Source organism: Sipha flava, unplaced genomic scaffold (assembly GCF_003268045.1).
Source record: "Sipha flava isolate LNK unplaced genomic scaffold, YSA_version1 563_pilon_pilon, whole genome shotgun sequence".
Taxonomy (NCBI): domain Eukaryota; kingdom Metazoa; phylum Arthropoda; class Insecta; order Hemiptera; family Aphididae; genus Sipha; species Sipha flava.
Window position 1 is genome coordinate 222,823 of NW_020273544.1, and position 19,399 is coordinate 242,221.

At 31.1% G+C, this 19,399-nt stretch overlaps 1 protein-coding gene across 1 annotated transcript; it reads left to right on the forward strand.

The window, feature by feature from the left end:
* The first annotated feature begins 18,163 nt into the window (after nt 1–18,163).
* LOC112691122 (zinc finger BED domain-containing protein 4-like) lies at nt 18,164–19,055 on the forward strand. Its single transcript, XM_025565274.1, has 2 exons — nt 18,164–18,365; nt 18,493–19,055. Exons 1-2 carry the CDS (start codon nt 18,164–18,166, stop codon nt 19,053–19,055), a joined length of 765 nt encoding a protein of 254 aa, XP_025421059.1.
* Nucleotides 19,056–19,399: the final 344 nt, after the last annotated feature.

The window sequence follows — 19,399 nt, forward strand, 5'->3', positions numbered from 1 at the left end:
ATATTTTAATAGTTAAGTCAAATAAATATGATTGTAGGAAATATATTAATAAAGTTATATTTACATTTAATTAATATTATTACATAATAACTTCTTTTTCAAATACAACTAAAAATTAAATTTATTTCATATACCGATACAAAAATGTTAAGAAACTATACACTTTAATCCATAAACTCTATGCAATATTGTTAAAGTATATTAATTTGCTGTAGATTTTTATTTACAAACAAAATTAAACCAATTTTCTATAAAGAACTCTAATATAATATCACATAATAATAATAATAATATAATATAATATAACTGTAATAGTTAATTCTCATTAAACATTATTATGTTTAACGAGAATTAACTCTTTAAAAATGTTCAGATATATATTATTATAAAATGAAAATTGTTTTTAAAAACTCCTTTAAAATATGAATTAAAGTTTATAATATAACAAACAGAGATAAAAAAATAAAAATATAAATTAATAAATTTAATTACTCACGAAGCCAAACTGTTGTAATTATAGATATTATAGATTATAGATTGGCCCTTTGAAAATATTCAGACATAATATTGTATAATTAAAAAAATGTCAATAAAGGTATTCTGGGAAAATATTATTATTATATAGACGTATATACACACATATACATATCTATTAATTCTGTATTCGGAATTTAATAAAAAAGACGAGTAAATTAAACATTATGCAAATATTACGAGGACTATTATAATATTAAAGCAACGGGTCGTGTTGTAAAAAGTGAAACAAATTATAGAAAAAATAAAGATAAAAATATGTAATGAAAAGCGAGAAATAAATTTAAGAGCTCTGTTGTTAGTTTGAATAACGTATAATAATAATTTATTTATAACGTAACATGTACTTGACTAGCTATTGTGTGTTTGCACATGAAATCGTACATAGTAACCCCATTTTTTTCGCAACGGAGAAAAATGCATTACTAATGTGGTGTGGAAAGGAAACACGAAAAAAAAGAATATGAGTAAGAGTATTTTACAACGATGATGTAGTCGTCCGACTGCTGCAGTTCCCTGCGATTTCACCGGTCCCGCGATTCTAGCTGCCATTCGATATCGAACAGAAACGGAAACATGAATCGTTAGAAAAATGTTCTGTTGGTTTCGAGTTCGGAGACGGGAGATCCTCGTAATACACCTCGGAGGTGATATTTAAGGGTTAAATCTCCCGTCCGAAACGGTGTGGATTAATTTTCTTTTCACGGTTCTTAAAATTACAATCGTAATCAAGTCTAAATTATCTAACCCCCGCATTCCACCCCCCATCATCCGATGGTATCGCGGGTTTCCAATGCTTTGCGTTTCCACCGTTTCTACCGGTGCGCGTCGTCCAGCATCAGGATTATCGGGACGCGGGTTACACGGGAGACGCGATATCACCGCCGTGCCCGTAACAATGAAAACGATAATAATATCGTGTTTGGGTAGCAAGAACGAGCGCCAGCCGGTGAACGGAAGATCGACGACCACGCGGACGTTCCTACGTCGCAGCGCATCTGTTTCGGGGCTAAAAATCCACGAAACGCTGTCACACATCTGTTCTCCGCCGACGTGTACATCTGTGCTGCACGCATGTACACAAGGTACTAGCCGGCAACGTCGAGTAAAATTGGTAAAAATAAATACCTCACCCCAACCATCGAACACGCTGACGAAGTGACAACAATAGAGGTGTTCGATAAAAATATGTGCACCGATAGACGACGGGTCGATCGGATCGTTTTTTCCATCGGAAACAGGTGTGTTGTGTTCTGAACGCGCGATGTGCTGCGAAGTCTAAAAGTGTAGATAACGCGTTCGTGCGTCCACGCGGGACCAAGGATCGACTTGATAAGCTCTCTGGCTCGATTTTTATTCGGCGGTTCGCGTTTATTAATCGCAACATTTTATAGAAAAAAAGCCACCATAAACGAAATTTGAGTTCAACGTTTTTCTTTGGTCTAAATTTAATAACAATCAGTATTCGATAGTACTGCACTTTTGATAGCCGGCTTTACTATTTTAGAATAAAATTATAAGTACTCTATTTTGTATTCGTTTCGGTTTTATCTTTTTGGTACTTGTGTAAATATAATTTCAGTGAAAATAAAATAGATAGTAGTTATCTCTGGGTACTTATTTATTATTTTAATACCGGTTATATACTCATTAAGTATACATATTGTTTAGAACTATAAAAGGTATAAAAGGTAAAGAGGTCGTAAAAGGGTCCCTTTTATTCCTCCGCACACGGATCGATCTTTGGGTTGAACCACCACTGTATTAAATATTTTTTTTTTTAGGAGTTCTGTCATTTGGCCAACTTGGTTTACCATTAAACCTTTACTATTGCTATTTTTTCACAAAATACCAAAACTTCTTAAATTATTTCCGTATTATATAGCCAATGTCAAAATGAGTCAAAGATATTATAAAACGTTGGCACTATATAGCCTATACATAACTCTTTTTAATATAACATGATTTTTTTTTACGCATAAGCTATGAATTTTGCTGAACATTTTCATTTTAATTAAAAGTTTATTGATTCTTACGAAATATACCAGGAAGACTTGAACTTAAAGGTCTCAAAGACCCATGGTAGCCCAAGAAGAAGCCTTTTAACAATAAAAAAATAAATACTTTTAATTTTTATATATTTAACATACTTTAATATGTATAATACAGTAAGTTTAACCACGTCCCGATAAGTGTTGATGTTATGGTACAACACGGTGTACGGGTACGATGTAACGTCTCGTTTGATTTTTACCGAATTTATTCTCTCTCTCTCTCTCTCTCTCTCTCTCTCTCTCTCTCTCTCTCTTTCTCTCTATCTCTCTCTCTCTCTCTATCATTCGATTTCACATTCGATTAAGTATTGTTTATATTTAATTCCAATGCGTTAACCGACGGAAAATGTATAGTAATATCATCGGCTGTGTACGACCCGTGCTCGTCGGGTAAACAAAGCGTTGATAAATCCGTCAATCGTGTGTTGATGTGATCAATACGCGACGCTTTTCATACACGTAATCGTCACGTACATTACCTTGTCGATAAACGTAATCCAATGCATTTTCGCACCGCATAAATAATACACCGCGAAGCGATCTGAATCCAATTGTAACAACGCGTTTTATATGTACCGTATGCGTAATTCCGGACCCTAGTACAGTTCAACCCGGTAGACGAGGCTATACCGAAATTATGAATCCTACACCAGTTTAGGGCCCCACGCTGGTTTGTAGTTTATATAATTTGTAAAACATTAATATATAATAATAAAATATAATTAATAAAATCTACGTATATTTATGCATTTAATGTATCAATATTTACAATGATTGAAGTATCTGTCAAATAAATTATATGTTAATAATAACATGTATCGCATAAAGGGTATTTGAGTAAAGATGATCAACAATTTTTTAACAATATGATTTTGCCTACAATATTTGACAGTTGAAACAAAGAAGTGCAGCATCACAAGATTTTAATGCAGACGAACCATGTGGTAGTCTAAACGAATACACTATGGGTGGTAATACCTGGAACATTGACATTGAACATAAGTATGAAGCTGAAGCAGAACGTTTAAAAGACAATTCGAACAAGGTTCTTAAATTAGTATCGACGAACAAAGATTATTCGATGAAAAACATTAAAAAAAAAAACCAATAATAAGCTACAAAAAATCATAACAATGCTCAACTATCAGCTTTATTGGTAAATTTGATAAAAAAAAAAAAAGTACAAAAAAGAATATGAGTTTTCAGCCGATTTCAATAGCGCGTCGAAAAAACAGAACTGCATTTACTAATGGATTAAAAAGGATACAAGCGGGACGCCCAGCAAACTCGGAAAAAATAACTTGCTTATGGTACCAATATGAATCACAAGCGTTGTCCTCACGATACAAACAGGATTCACAGTGAAAGCCACTTAAACGTGTATTTAAAATCAAATACGGTATTTTCAAAGTTTCATCACTGCTGGAATATCGAACGAGATAAAAGGGAAACACTTCAGTACCCAACTATTCGAACTGGAACAGACGGTGACCCTGTTCGAGACCGTGTATCAAGTCTACTGTCGCGCAATACAAAAATCATTGACCGCTTTAAAGCTTTAAAGCTCCAATTGGAGCATACAATTTCAAAAAGAGACGGTACGAAACATGCCTTGGACATTTTATCCCGACACGAGTGTCGCGTTTGAAAAAAATGCCACGAACGCTTACGTATACTAACCGCGGTCCGAACGGTATTTCCGTGTCGAGTTTTGTTTCTAAATCAATCTGCACCTTCGTACATCAGTATTGTCTTACGGAATAAAACGGCCTCGCGCATTATTAATCGATGTTCAAGGTGCTCATCGAAAGCGGTGGTAAGCTGATACGAGTGCAACATACGCTGTATGTATCATTACGTATCGAGAGAAAATAAACGCACACACTTTGTTTTCGTTGCCGAATGCACCGCCGACACGGTAGTTGTTTCACGCGCCAGAACAAATAGGATAAAAGTTCGGCTGTTTGAGAAACAGAACACAATTTATTTATCGCGTGAGAGGATATTTTTCTTCAGAAAAGTACCGATTTTGTGAATTGCGAAACGGATTTTAAGTCATTATTTCGCCGGGTCTGACAACGGTAACGGATACATCTTCCCGGGACGCACATGCGCGTGCAATGCACTCTCCGTTTGAACTTATATTCGATTTAAATCCGATAGGAAATGTATTACGTCGATTTATATTCACTGTGATCGGTTCGGATTTTCGGGGTAGGTTTGCTGTGGTCACAATCGCGCCCGTCGGATGCTCTCCGATACGTGTACACGCGGGTTATACCGTTATACGGTAATATATTGGCAATCAGCCCTCGGGGAATAATAATTTCGCGAACGAACATACGGACTCCGCATTGCGGAGTGTGGGGTGGGAACAACAAATAAAGTGTAAAAAATGCCATAAACCAGAGGTTCCCAAACTTTTTTGACTCACGTCACCCTTTATTATTTTTTAAAAATTTGGAGACACCCTATAGCCTATGCCCTATACTCTATGGTTTATACTGAATACGCAATAGTAATATATCGTATATTTAAATTTATATTTTGTAACTTCGATTTTATTTAGCATTAATAAACAATAAAGGTAAGATAAAGTCCTATATAGGAGTATACGAGTGCAAGTATAATATTAATAATGTACACGTCGTTCGAGCAGGATAGTATTATAACAGGATAGAAAAAACGACGGCACGTTCGAAGAATAAACAGACCCGTATGTACTCCAGTGTATTTATATATATAATTAATGTCTTCGTGGACGATACACAAGACGCATCCTTCTAATTAGCGCTCTCCTATACCACCCCCTACCCCGCTGCCGAGAACAATAATCCGTTCTTCTGACCTCCCCAGAACGTACTTTGGAGCCGTGTTTCGTTTTCGTTTTGTTTTTCTATTTTTTTTTCTGCGAACCGGATTCCTTTTATTATTTAATGACACGCGGCGTCGCAACGAAAACGGCGACACAATGAAGTCCTTAAAAACGCAGACGAGCGTAATACGTTCGGACGGGAAATAAATCTCAACAGCCGAAAAAAACATACCAATCCAAACGTAATACAATCATGATGTATACGCACATACATGTATAAATACCGTCTTGGTAAGGTGGTCATAAAATATTCACTGCAGGATTGTACATCGCCAAATCATCATCGTAACGTCGTCAACCGTTTCGGTGTTGATAATAAACTCGTTTTACCTTTTTTCTAACGTCGTGTTTAGGGGGAATAGTAAGTTCCTATCGAGAGTAGCAGGTAAACAATTACATACGTTAGTTCCTACACGGTTAAAATTAGGTACGTATGTTAGTTCCTACACGGTAAAAACTAGGTACGTATGTTAGTTCCTACACGACAGAAAAATTAAACGTGTTCAAAAATCTTCAAAAAAAACAATGTATAGTAGTGCCACAGCACCAACAGACGTATCGTTTTGTTGGGTTATTTCTTATTGAAACATTTAAACATTCAAATACTAACTTAACCTATGCGTCGCGACTCCCAGAGGCGTGGCCGGTTATTAATCAAGGGAGCCGCGTTCGCAATAAATACTAAAAATAAAATTTCCGCTCACCAATACCTATTACATGTTGAGTGTGTGAGACAGATCGGCCGTCGATAACCGTGTTTGCGATATCGAGAAATAGTATATTTCGATTACTATTTACAATTAGGTAGGTACTTAATGATTTGACTCTAATCTAATCTATTTTAAATGTTCATATGGGAGCCGCATATTTTATTTCAAAATCAAAAAGAACCGTGAACCCAAAAAGGTTGACTACCACTGGTATAGTATATATAAAGAGTATAGTATATTAGAGTATCTGAAAAACGTATACGAAATTACGGAAAAATACAACAAACTACAGGCTGATAATAGTATCACGAATCGACGTAGGAAAGATAAAATATCTTATTATTACGACTTTTCATTACGGATAAAAATGATACAAAACTCGAATTTGGTTTGATAACCTTATAATTTGTTATAACCATACACCGTAAAATGTACATCTAGCTTAAAAGTATTGTTAGTATTGTTCGAATCATCCGTGTGTCCGAACATATCCGTGTATATAAGTCACAATGAGCGAGAATGTATCATTCACGTTGAGTGAAAAAGGCAAACAACTGCTAGTTTTAAACGGTTTTAAATTTTTTAAACATCATACATTTAAAAAAAAAAATTAAAATACATGGCGTTGTGTTATATTATTTTTTTTACTTAGTTTTTACCGTGTAGAAACTTACATATGTACCTTTTTCCACCGTGTGGGAATTAACATACGCACCTTGTTTTTACCGTGTAGAAACTTACATATGTAACTTTTTCTATCGTGTAGGAACTAACGTATTTTTTGTACCTACTATTCTCGTGTAAGAACTTACATTCGCCCGTGTTTAGCACTCTTACACAGCCGTTACGTACTGAGTACGCTCTGCTGTTGTCGGGATCTTAACGCATCAAATGCGTACACGCTTACCGGTATGTATTATTTTCATTGTATAGATCAAACCGTCGAACTCTTCGTCGCGACCATAATTGTTTATGAATCTATATCATGCAATAATCGACGAAACGTATGTCAAACACAATACGTATAGTTTGATAAATGAGTTTGAAAAGTGTTTGTTCTGTTTATAGTATTTGTATTCGAATTTCGAATATACATATGCATATTTATTATATATTATACAATATGCGTGTACGTGTGTGTCGATAAACGATAAATACGATCAGAAAATAAGCCGAATAAAAAAAAAAAAATTAAACCGGTTAATATCATCGTTTGTCGTTATTATTTAATTTAAATAAAAATAATAAGCTCTGGTTTTATTGTTTGAAAATGTTAAGTCAGTATCTACATCACACGGAGAGATATTGCTCTACGCAGAGGCGAACCCAAGGGGGGGATTTCAAGTTCGGACCCCCCCCCCAGTTGAAATTTCAACGTTTACATTTTTTACGCAATTCAAATTAAATTTAATAAAACTTAAAATAAAATAGTATTAATATTATAAACGTATTATGAAATCTAAACCATTTGTTATTTGTTATCGTAGTTATCATATTAATCATAATTAATATTATACATTTTGTCTGTTGTGGTCTTTAACCCGAGTATTGTATAACTTTTAAGATAATCATTATATTATATTACAATATTATAAGCAAAGATTATATGAATATAATATATAAATGTACTATATTCATATAATCAGTGTTATAACCTGGGTTCTTGCAAATGCATATTTTTCTTGGTTCATCTTAGAACATTCAAAGTAAAATATAAATATGTTTCACACTACTCGGATATCATATACCTACAAAATTTAATTTTGCTATTTTTTTTGCATATTTACGGGTTTTATTGCTATTTTGATAATTTAGGGTTTATAGTACTATTTTTGGATATATTTTCTCACAATACAGGAAATAATCACATTTTGTTGATAATAATGGTATTTACTTTATTATATTTTTAAAAATATTTTAATTATTGAAAATAAATACACCTCATCAAATATTATTTTATGTTTTCATCGAAAATTGATGTAGTTATTAACGTAATTGTTATTCGCTTATTGTATCATTGCATTAAATTATCAAAAATTTTAATATTTCACGGTAATTTCCAAGGTAAATATATAAAATAATTTAATTATAAGTAGGTAAACTTTTACAAATATATTTAAGTAATCTAACATTTTTGTTAATAGTTTATAATTCAGCCAGTTCAGACGTCCATGAGTCCAAAAATTCATAAAATTGCATTTAATTTTTTTTCTAATAAATTTATAATTTTTTCAAGTTAAATGCATATTTTTTGATTTTTCATGCTATTTACAGCACATATTTAAGAGTTTTTAAGTGTTTATTTAAAAAACTAAAAAGTAACATTATTAGTGCTACAACTTTCGAGCCCTGGTTATACCAACAGGCCTGTGTTCGCTTGATCTATAAAAATTTATAAATAGATATTAGGTATTTTTCCATTTGATAAAACAAAAATTATTAATATCAGCTATCATAGTTGTAATCAATAATGATAAATGAGACAATGACCAATGGAGCTATTACCCAAATAACTTGTCATTTGTTAAATGTCAATTAAACGACGTTTATGTGATTTTGTGACCCGTGTTTTTTATATTTTTTTGAAGATTTGCATTTTTTTTGCATTTTATTAGTTTTTAGAGCTTTTTTAATTATTTGTTCATAAGAATGAACAAAAATTATGAAAAAAGAATATTATCTAACTAACGACAATCATTTTTGTTTCAAAATATAAGACAGCATATCATTATACAATGTTATAGCAATTTTGTTCAGGTTAGTGTAATAATGACTAGCAATATTATTTTAAAATATTAACAATTTATTTTAAATTATGATTTAAAATTAATAAAAGAAAACAGAAGTATAACAGAACTAAACTAGTAAAAAATAATTTTATATTTTTTCTAGTATTTTAGGTCTTTTTGTTTCAGTTCGAGTGTTTTGTTTTTAAGACTTATAGAACTCTAAAATCCTAACTTTAATTATGATTGATACTTAATATTATAAAGTTGAAGAATTTGTTTGGTTAAACGCACTAATCTCGGTAACTACTATTTCGAATTTAAAAATAATTTTTTTGTTGGATCGTCTATTTATCGAGAAAGGCTATAAGCTATATAACATTTTTAGAAAGTCATTTATTTCTGAGACACAAACCGGTGATGATGGTTACTCAACCTATATGCGCAGATATGTGGTTTGATCTGATTAGATCAGAAGTGTTTGTTACTGCAGCAGCGTATGCGTATATTGTCTTGTTTTGACTGTACTGTATACTGTATTTACAAACAAATTTTACGGTAATATCTTATAATATTGCAAGAACGTATTTTATTTTAATTTTATTTTTAAGTAGTTATAAAAATTAAACGATTCACGATGGCAGTGAAAAATAAGTCAGAAATAGTTCAATAATAAAATTAAGTCCTCGAGAAAAAGTAAGAATATTTTAACTGTTATGGTTGTATTATATTGTAATGTTTAAATAAATAATTTAATAAATATATGTTTATCCTAGAATATTATTAAAACTGTTAAGCATGATTTTGTGTGAGCTAATTACTCGTATACTACAATACTCTTGACGTCTTTCGCCTTTAATAATACTAATAAAACTGTTTAATTTTAAACTATTAAAACTAATTTTTAACTTATTACTTTATTTAATTATTGAAAATAGTATCATCAGTTTCAAAAGTTTAAATGTAAATAGCATGTTATGTAACTCCATGCGTCACTCATTGAATCTCAATTTTTTGAAAGATTCAATAACTTGGTAAAGGTCGATATTGTATGCTAGTTCCTATTCTATGAACATGATCAAAATGTAATAAAAAATAACTCTTCCGTTGATTTTAGACATAGATAATCAATCCATCCAATTTTAACAATTTGTTACTTGGTTAATTTTTGGTTGATTGAGTAGACGATTTTCAGTTTCTGAATTGGCAGTATCTAAATCGAATACATACGAAAGAAGAAAATTATATACATTATTGATTTCTAATTTTAATAAATGAACCATACTTTTTATTATCATTATTATTTCTCGATTAAATCTTAAATTCAATTTAGCTATCAACTGATCCAATGTTTGGAAATTATACATTTAAACTCAAGTTATTTGGTGATTTTGTAAATATTTTTTAAATTATTTCTATAAATTCTCATTGATTCAGTGATTTGAACTAGGTAAAAATTCCAAAACAGATCGTCGACCTATATAGAGATGTATAAGACATAAAACATGTTAATGCATGTAATAATATATTAGGGAGCACGAGTAAGAATGAATTCGTAGGACTCGAGCCTGAAAATCACGTGACAAACTCAAAAACGATGTTAAACATTAGTTCATATGAGAAATTTGAAAAAAAAATCATATAAATATTAATTTTAACATTTAAGATAATGTTTCAAAGATAGAAATATCTTTAAAAAAAAAGTCTAAAAATAAAATACTAGAATTACTTATTATAAAGTATATATATATATATATAAGTATTATAGTCGGTATTATTTTACACATTGAAAAACTGTATAATCGCAATCAGTGCTCGACTTGGCAAAATTAAAAAAGGGGGACTCCATTTACTTTAAAAAAAATAACGTCCCCAATAACGTTATGATTATAGTGTAATAATAGTAGGGGGGCGCTAAAATTTCTGAAAATTAGTTGGGGTACTCCGTCCCCCTGCGTCCCCCTTCAAGTCGAGCACTGATCGCAATAAGATACAGATTAATATAATATTTTGAAATGTATTAAAACAATTAAAAATAATAGTCTTACAAAATACTGCCAATTAGCATACGAAGTGATGGGCAAATTCCCGGGAATATTCCCAACATCGGGAATTTCCCGGGAATATAATATGTTTTTAAACATTGATCATAGGTTTCAGTATTAAATTAAACTTATGGCTGTAAATTATCCAAATTACAGTTTTTTACTGATATTATTACAGTTTATATTTTTATTTGCAATAACAGCATTCAAATATATTTTTGCCACTTACAGTTTTTTCTTGATAATATGATCAATATGTCAATTTTTTTTTTACCACCAGCCATTTCAACACAAAATTTAATTAGCAGCAAACAAATAACGCACTTTATATACTAATACGTACATTAGATTTAAACATAAAAAGTTATCAACAGAAATTTTAAGAAGTTTGTGAAGTGTGAAACTAAAAATTTAACTTACTAGGTACTATAGTAACAGAAATTAAATTTATGAAACTAATAACTATGTAAATGGAAAATACTAAACTGAAATAACGATAATTCTATAGAATATGTTGCTTATCAGTACTCAATAGTATGTTGGTCAACAAAGCAGTTTCGCCAATTGATGTAAACAAAATACACTAATAAATACTAATACTCTAGTACAGAGTACAGACTTATAGTTGTATAGACTGTCATTCTATTCCTACTCAATTTATTTTTTATTTTTTAAAGAAATTTCTCGAGATGTTGGAGAATATTCCGAGAATATTCCTTATTCCTGGGAACATTCCTTTGGAATATTCCTAGTTTCACATCAATACATACGAACAATATGTATGTATAAAATTAAGTTAAGCGAATTGATAAAAGTGTTAATAAAAAGGTCTTCCGTGATGACTTTATATGACTCGACTGCTACGGGAAACATGCGTGTTATTTCAAGGATTTCTATACGCAGGGGATTTGATAGGCGTATACGACAATGTACATCGTAAAAGTAATTACGAATACACTTCATCGCTTCCCTCCGTCCTGTTCGCATTATTCATATTTATATAATATAACAATGTATTCATATTATTCATCATATTTCCATACCTTTTCTGCGTAAAGGTTGCGTACAGTGCTCGCACCATTCGCCGTAGTAGTTGTCAACGCACTGATACGCGAAACATTGGCGTATCTTATCTATAGGTCGGTGTCATGTGATTTACTCTTAAATCATCGGGTACGATCAATTTCTTCTATTTGGGATTTGCTTCGCAAAACCCCTTAGAGGACATCACCTCATCGTTGTGTTTTCTTGGCATTTCTTTGCAAACCATCTTTACAATTGACTCATCATTAACATTTCTATGCTGTATTCCAATTTTCGGCACTGGCGTATCTTCTTTATAAGCTATTATCATGTAGTATGTAGTTCATTCTTAGTTCTTCGGATACTATTATTTTCTTCTTTTTGGGATTTGCTTCGCATAACCACTTAGAGGACAATACCTCAACGTTGTGTTTTCTTGGCGTTTCTTTGCAAACCGTTTTTGCAGTTGACTCATCATTAACACTACACTGTGTTCCAATTTTTGACACTGGCGTATCTTCTTTATAAGCCAGTTTCATGTGATTCACTCTTAATTCGTCGGGAACTATTAATTTCTTCTTTTTTGGATTTTCTTGTGATGTCCCTGTATACACTGATTCAATTTTCTGTGAAGGCGGCTGTGTTTCAAGCATGTCCTTTGTGAAACATGATTTTCTTACGGCAAACGCGACAGTCTGACATTGATTTGCTAGAGAGTGGTCGGTTTTGGAATCCGATATCATTTCACTTACAAAAAATAGAATTTGAACCGCCAAAAGATGAAATGAAACGCATAAAAATGATTCATGTATCTAATCGATAACATTTCTTCTCGAACGTCCAATTTTATATCTTACTTTCAAATACATCAAGTCGCTTTTTCAATTCTTTCTCTTCATTCGTTCTTAATTCAAATCCTGGGTCAGAATCTTTCAACAATACGAGTATTAATCTTAATAAACTCCATTGCAATTTTATTATTGAATTAATTTTCGACAATAGCTTGCCCGTCGGTTTCGGATACACATCTTTGTTTTCCATTATATAAATATATCTTTGTATTTCGCAGTAATTGATATTTTTTACTTTTACGGAAAGTGGTTTTTTAATAAATAATAACAATCAATATGTATAAATACACTGAGCTATTTATAATATTTACTTATTATTATAAATTTTATACATTTTCGAATTGATTTTGTTCAAACCAGCTAACAAATAAATAATTTAATTTATCAACCAATCATATACCTACTAATTTATGTTATATAATATTTGTGTATTATTTAGAATCAGAAGAGAAAAATCCGTTATTGTCCGTTGACTTGAGATTTATTTCAGTAATAATTATATTGAATTTATAATAATGTTTTTGTTCGACTAATCGGTTTATGAAATTGCACTGAATATTTCATATAATATTATATATTTTTAAATGCAGAAAGTATTTAAATTCCGTGTAATATTATTTGAGTACTGGTATTTAAATAATTTAAATAATATCAAATTTTTATTTTAAACACCTACTTTTATTTTTGAGTACCTCTTCAATATTCATCGGAGTATTTCAAATATAATATTTTTATTTTATTTTGTATTATTGCACACTTACAAGGGCATATTTATGTTGAAGCCATGGGGGAGGTGGGGAGAAACTAATTTTTCTTCAAAATAAACTCATAAATAATTTACAGTTCATTACAGTGGCGTACCCAAGGGGGGAGGGGTCCAGACGCCCCATTGAAATTTATATATACTCAACGGTTTAATAGTAAATACTATATAGTGTATTTTAATGTCCCATTATCTTCAATATACAAAGTTTATAGATTATATAAATTCCTATAATGAATAAACCATGTTTAATTTATACTAATTTTTAATATTATTTATGATTGTTAGTTAAATTATGAATTTTTTTATAACATTTTACTACCAAATAAAAATTGATTTCAAATTATAGTACCTACCTATTATAGCAAAACTTTGTGCAGAATATGTGTGATGTGTATATAACTATTGTGACTATCACTATAGTTATTGACAGTTATTTGTTAGTATTGAATTAAACTATAATTATAAATAGAGAACAGATAAAATAAAAATTTTATACTTCCCCCCCCCTAAAAAATTCCCGGGTATGCCACTGGCTCTACGTGTAGAAAATTCTAAAGCCGAGTTTAAAACAACTACGCAGTAAATCTACGCGTTGAGATCGAAAGGCGTCTGTTTGGTATTCACCTGAAAGCGAAACGAACGATAAACCTGACAAATCAACAACATTTTTGACATCAGTATGTTAAAAGTCTATCATGCTGTGTCGATATTAGGTAGGTAGGTCGAGTGTTAGTAGACGCGACCATGCGATCTATCATAGAATAAAATGTGTACCGATTTACTAATCCATCGCGTTGAATATATTAGTCGCATAGACTTGACAACTATGAAGCATCCGATTGGATGACGCTATCTGAAATCACAGAGTGGAAAAAAATCGAAAACACTATTTTATATCTCAATAATAACGGCGCGGAGACTTTGAGCGACCATCTCTTTGAGCAACATGTGTATCTTAACAACTTTTTAGAAATTAAACTTGCTTCGGAAGAATGGAAGCCGATCAATTCGGTCGAAGATAAATGGATTTACTTTTTTAAAGAAATTGAAAATAAGGAAAAATAAGCTAACTGGTGAAATTATGTGAAATTATTTGTTTGCTATCTCTGTACATAATGCCACAGTGGAAAGAGTTTTTTCATTAATGTCGGCTCAATGGACCACTGCCCGAAATCACCTCCTCTCAGAGACTATGGAGTCGATTTTACAGTGTCAAGTTAATTATAACATGACTTGCGCAGAATTTCACAAATATATTAAAGGGAACAAAGAACTATTGAAAAAATCAAAATTTTCTGAAAAGTATAGCTATCCAAGTAAATAAATCATGTGATAAATTAAAAATATTATTCTTATGTAGGCAATCTTAATAAATAAACAAATATTTTTTCTAAAATAAAGAATTATGGTTTTCATTAAACAAATAGTTATATTGATAGTATGGTAGTATATCAAGTATATTGATACACACCATCCTAGATTTTCTAGAACGTCCCTACGAGACCTTAACCGAATATGGAACCCTATGTAACTCTAATGTCTAGACATGAGCAACTAACCGAATGATTCCTATGGTTATGATCACTTTCCGAATGTGTTTTTGTTTTCGGATTATTATTATTTTTTTCACAAAGATACTTTTGAACACATGCAACCTTTATGTGTAATAATTGAACAAAAAAAAAAAAAACCCTAAACCAAAATAATAGTAATTATAAAATAATATTCTTTGTGTGAACCGATTGTAATTAGGGATGGCAACGATATATCGATATATCGAAAATATTGATATATGAAGTCGATATATCGAGACATTTTATATCGATAGAACATTACCGATATATCCTCTTGATATTATCGAGTATTACAATATTTCAATACGATTGATCGTCGGGAAACTAATAAATATTATTTTTATATTGTAACAAATATAATTATAAATTATTTGGGATTTTGTATATTAATAGCTTGTGTCAATAAACACTGTTTACATATTGTACCACCCTCCTCCTTGAAAACATCGAAGGTCGATTTAGATAATTATTATATTGTATATTGTACGGCAGTACGGTTACATGGAATATCTACTATTAAACTATTATTATAGTTGGGGACACGAAAAGTGGCGTGTGACCGACGCGATCCAAGCGGTTAAATCGTCTAATGGGTTCTTAAACGACTGAAAACTGAAAGCCATAGAATGAAAACAGTAACCTTATTTTTTTTATGATGTGTACAATCAGTGGCGGATTTAACGGTCGTTTAGTCGGCGAATACCGACGGGGCCCCTTCTTAAATTATTCACTGAGGCCCTGAAAAATGTGTACAATACACAAAATGTTACGCTGCTCGCGCGAAATACGCCTCATGCGCCGAATGTTGAGAACCACCGAGCACAGGCCGGGTGTGGGTTGGGGTACAGTCAAGGTCACACGCCACTTTTCGTGTCCCTAACTATAGAATGCCGATATGGCCATAAATCCACGAGCCCATGAAGCCATAAACGTATATTAACTTCTGTCATATTGATCATTGACAATTATTCATTATTATTTGTTCGACGTCCGTAGACTGTTGTACAATTTGATTCTGATTTATATAATTTATTAAACCGTTCTGTTTAATGTTTTTGAGTTTTTGACTGTTGACGATCATACACGATACACGTAATACGTACTAACTTGTACAGTTGTGTTTTACAATTGGAGTATCCTACATTTTGCATTATTTTATATAATTTTTTATTTGCGTGACTACAACTAACTAAAAATGCCGCCAATAAGTACTGTTTGGAAAGATTTTACAAAAGTTAATAACAACTTGTCCATGTGTAATATTTGCCGAAAACGGCTTAAAACATCTGGAAATACATCCAATTTACGTAGCCATTTGAAAACGCACAATAAGTTGATAGATTCCGAAAATACCCAAGATGAAGACGCCCCAATTAATGTAAGTACTTGTTAATTATATATTATTAATAATAAAATTATTCCCTAAATATCATTAAGTCTTGGAACATCATTAATATTTAATTAATAATAATATTTTATTAATATTGTCCGATTATTAAATTGTATTATTAACATATCATTAATCATGAAATATAAATGCTTTAAAAAATAGTAAAATTGAAAAATGTGCTCTTAAAACTACTTAATCACTAAGTATGTAAAAATATGTACTATAAACTTTTAAAACAGTTGGGATTTTTGAAATTCTTTTCATCAAAAATTTTTCAAATTTATTCAAATGCTATAAAAGTTTGCTATTTTATTTATAATTATAATATAAAAACACTGTTACGTGGTACCCAATAAAAACAGGCACCTATCGTAATGATGTTGATGGATCAGGGTAAATTGATTCAATGATTAATTTAAACACTTGTAAACACTTTAATAAATACAGATACAAATACAGACACAGATATAAATTATAAATTTGCGCGCTAACAATATCGAAGACGAAACTCAGAAGGGCTTGGTCTGATAGCTGGACACGTCTGCCGTTGGTGGTGAAACGGAGCCTTTATATACTCTGTTTGATTCTGTTTTAATTGTGTTGTTTTCGCCACTTGGTTGCCCTTTGCCTTGATTGTCCTATTCGAATGATGATGTTGTTTGCGGTTGTTTGTAATTCGCACGTGGCACTCATTAAAGTTTATGTGTGCAATAGTTATTCTTGGTACGTTTTTCCTTATATGACTCAGGAATATGCGTATTATTATTTCTTAATAATATATGCATATTACAACACAATGAAAATAGGTTGACGCGGTTTCCATAACTGAATCTCATAGTGTTGCAACTACCAGTACTTTTGAAGCTGCTTCTACTTCTGCTGGAACGAAAACAACTACCTTAGAACCAATTAAATGACAACAGTCTATATCGCAAGCTTTTACAAAAGTGGCTTCATTTTTAGGTAAATATTTTATTTTTTAAATATTTAATTATTCAATTATATTAAATACAATTATATTATATTAAATTATATTAAATTTCAATTATATATTTATTATATATAAAAAAAATTTTCAGATGGTGGGTCACAACACTCTATATGTACTGAAGCTATAGTTTATTATATTTGCAAAGATAATCAGCCATTTAGTACAGTCGATGGTAAAGGGTTTCGATATATGCTGTCACGAATTTGCCCACTTTATAAAATACCAACTAGGAATACAATTAAAAAGTATATTGATGATAAATTTGATTATCTTTCAATGCGTTTTAAAGAAAAAATTGAAAATGCAGAAAATATATCCGTTACAACTGATGCTTGGACCGATACTTATACGATGAAAAGTTTTTTAGGAATCACAATTCACTTCTTGAATGGTTCGACTTTTTTGTCAGGTAAAAATTTTAATAATAATTGTAGGCACAAATGAATCATTTGGATTACAAATCTTTAAATTCAATTAAATTATATTTTAAGTACACTTGGTGTAGTAGAATTGACCCAATTTCATACTGCTGACTATATAGGAAGTCAACTTCTAAATACATTGACTGAGTGGAATATTCATAAAAAAAATGTTGCAGCTGTCGTTACTGATAATGGGGCCAATATGGTCAAAGCAATTTATGACCAGTTTGGTAGAGATAATCATATTCCTTGTTTTGCCCACACTATTAATCTTGTTGTTGAGAATTCAATCTCAAATTCTGAGGAATTCAAACAATTATTGTACAAAGTCAGAGAAGTAGTGAAGTACTTTAAACGAAGTACTTTATCTTCTGATGAATTGAGAAAATTGCAAATAAATGAAGGTAAAATTAATCTATGATTTTTTTTCACATAAAGTACAATTTAAATGAAAAACAAAATAAAATTATATTTATAATTTATGTAGAAATATAGAATTTGATTAAATAATAAATTAAATATATTTTTCAGGAAAAAAGGAAGGGAATGTCCATAAACTTATTCTAGATGTGAAGACAAGATGGAACAGCACCTTTTATATGATTGATAGATTTTTAGTATTGTCTAAATTCGTTTCCGATGTCCTTCTAAAAAAACCATTAGATCCTGAAATGCTCACAGCAAGAGAGCTACAACAATTGCGTGAAACGATAAAATTACTACGGCCATTTGAGAAAGTGACTCTAGAAATATCCGGTGAAAAATATGTTGTTATCAGTAAAATTATGCCCCTTTTGAATTGTGTTACCATTGAGATAGAGTCAATACAACCTAACTTAGATATTGGAATTGAACTAAAAAGAAACATTATCGCAGAATTGAAAAAACGGTTTGGTAAAATTGAATTTTTATATATGATTCCTATAGCTACAATTTTAGACCCTAGGTTTAAAAATTTGCACTTCAGAGATCCTGTAGCCTGTCAAAAAGCCATAGCAGAGGTAAAAAAGTTAGCAAAAAATTCAGTACAGGACACAAGCTCAACTGAATGTTCAAGTATGGATGAAGAACAGAAAACTGATAATTTTGATTGATGGGAACACCACAAAACATTGGTACATAAGAAATATAAGAAGAAACAAACAAGAACAGATTCAGCCAAAACGACCAATGTAAATGCCTACCTATCGCGGCCTATAATTTCTCTAAAAGAAGATCCAATCCAATGCTGGGAAGAAATGAAAACAGTATATCCGGATTTATATATACTTGCTCGGAAATATTTGTCTGTCATGGATTCATCTGTTCCTTCAGAAAGATTATTTTCAAAGGCCAGTTTTACGCTTTCAAAGTCAAGGAATAGACTTTTAGGAAAGAGATTGAGTAAATTACTATTTTTAAATTCAGTTGATGATGATCTTTGGTTCCATACTTCATA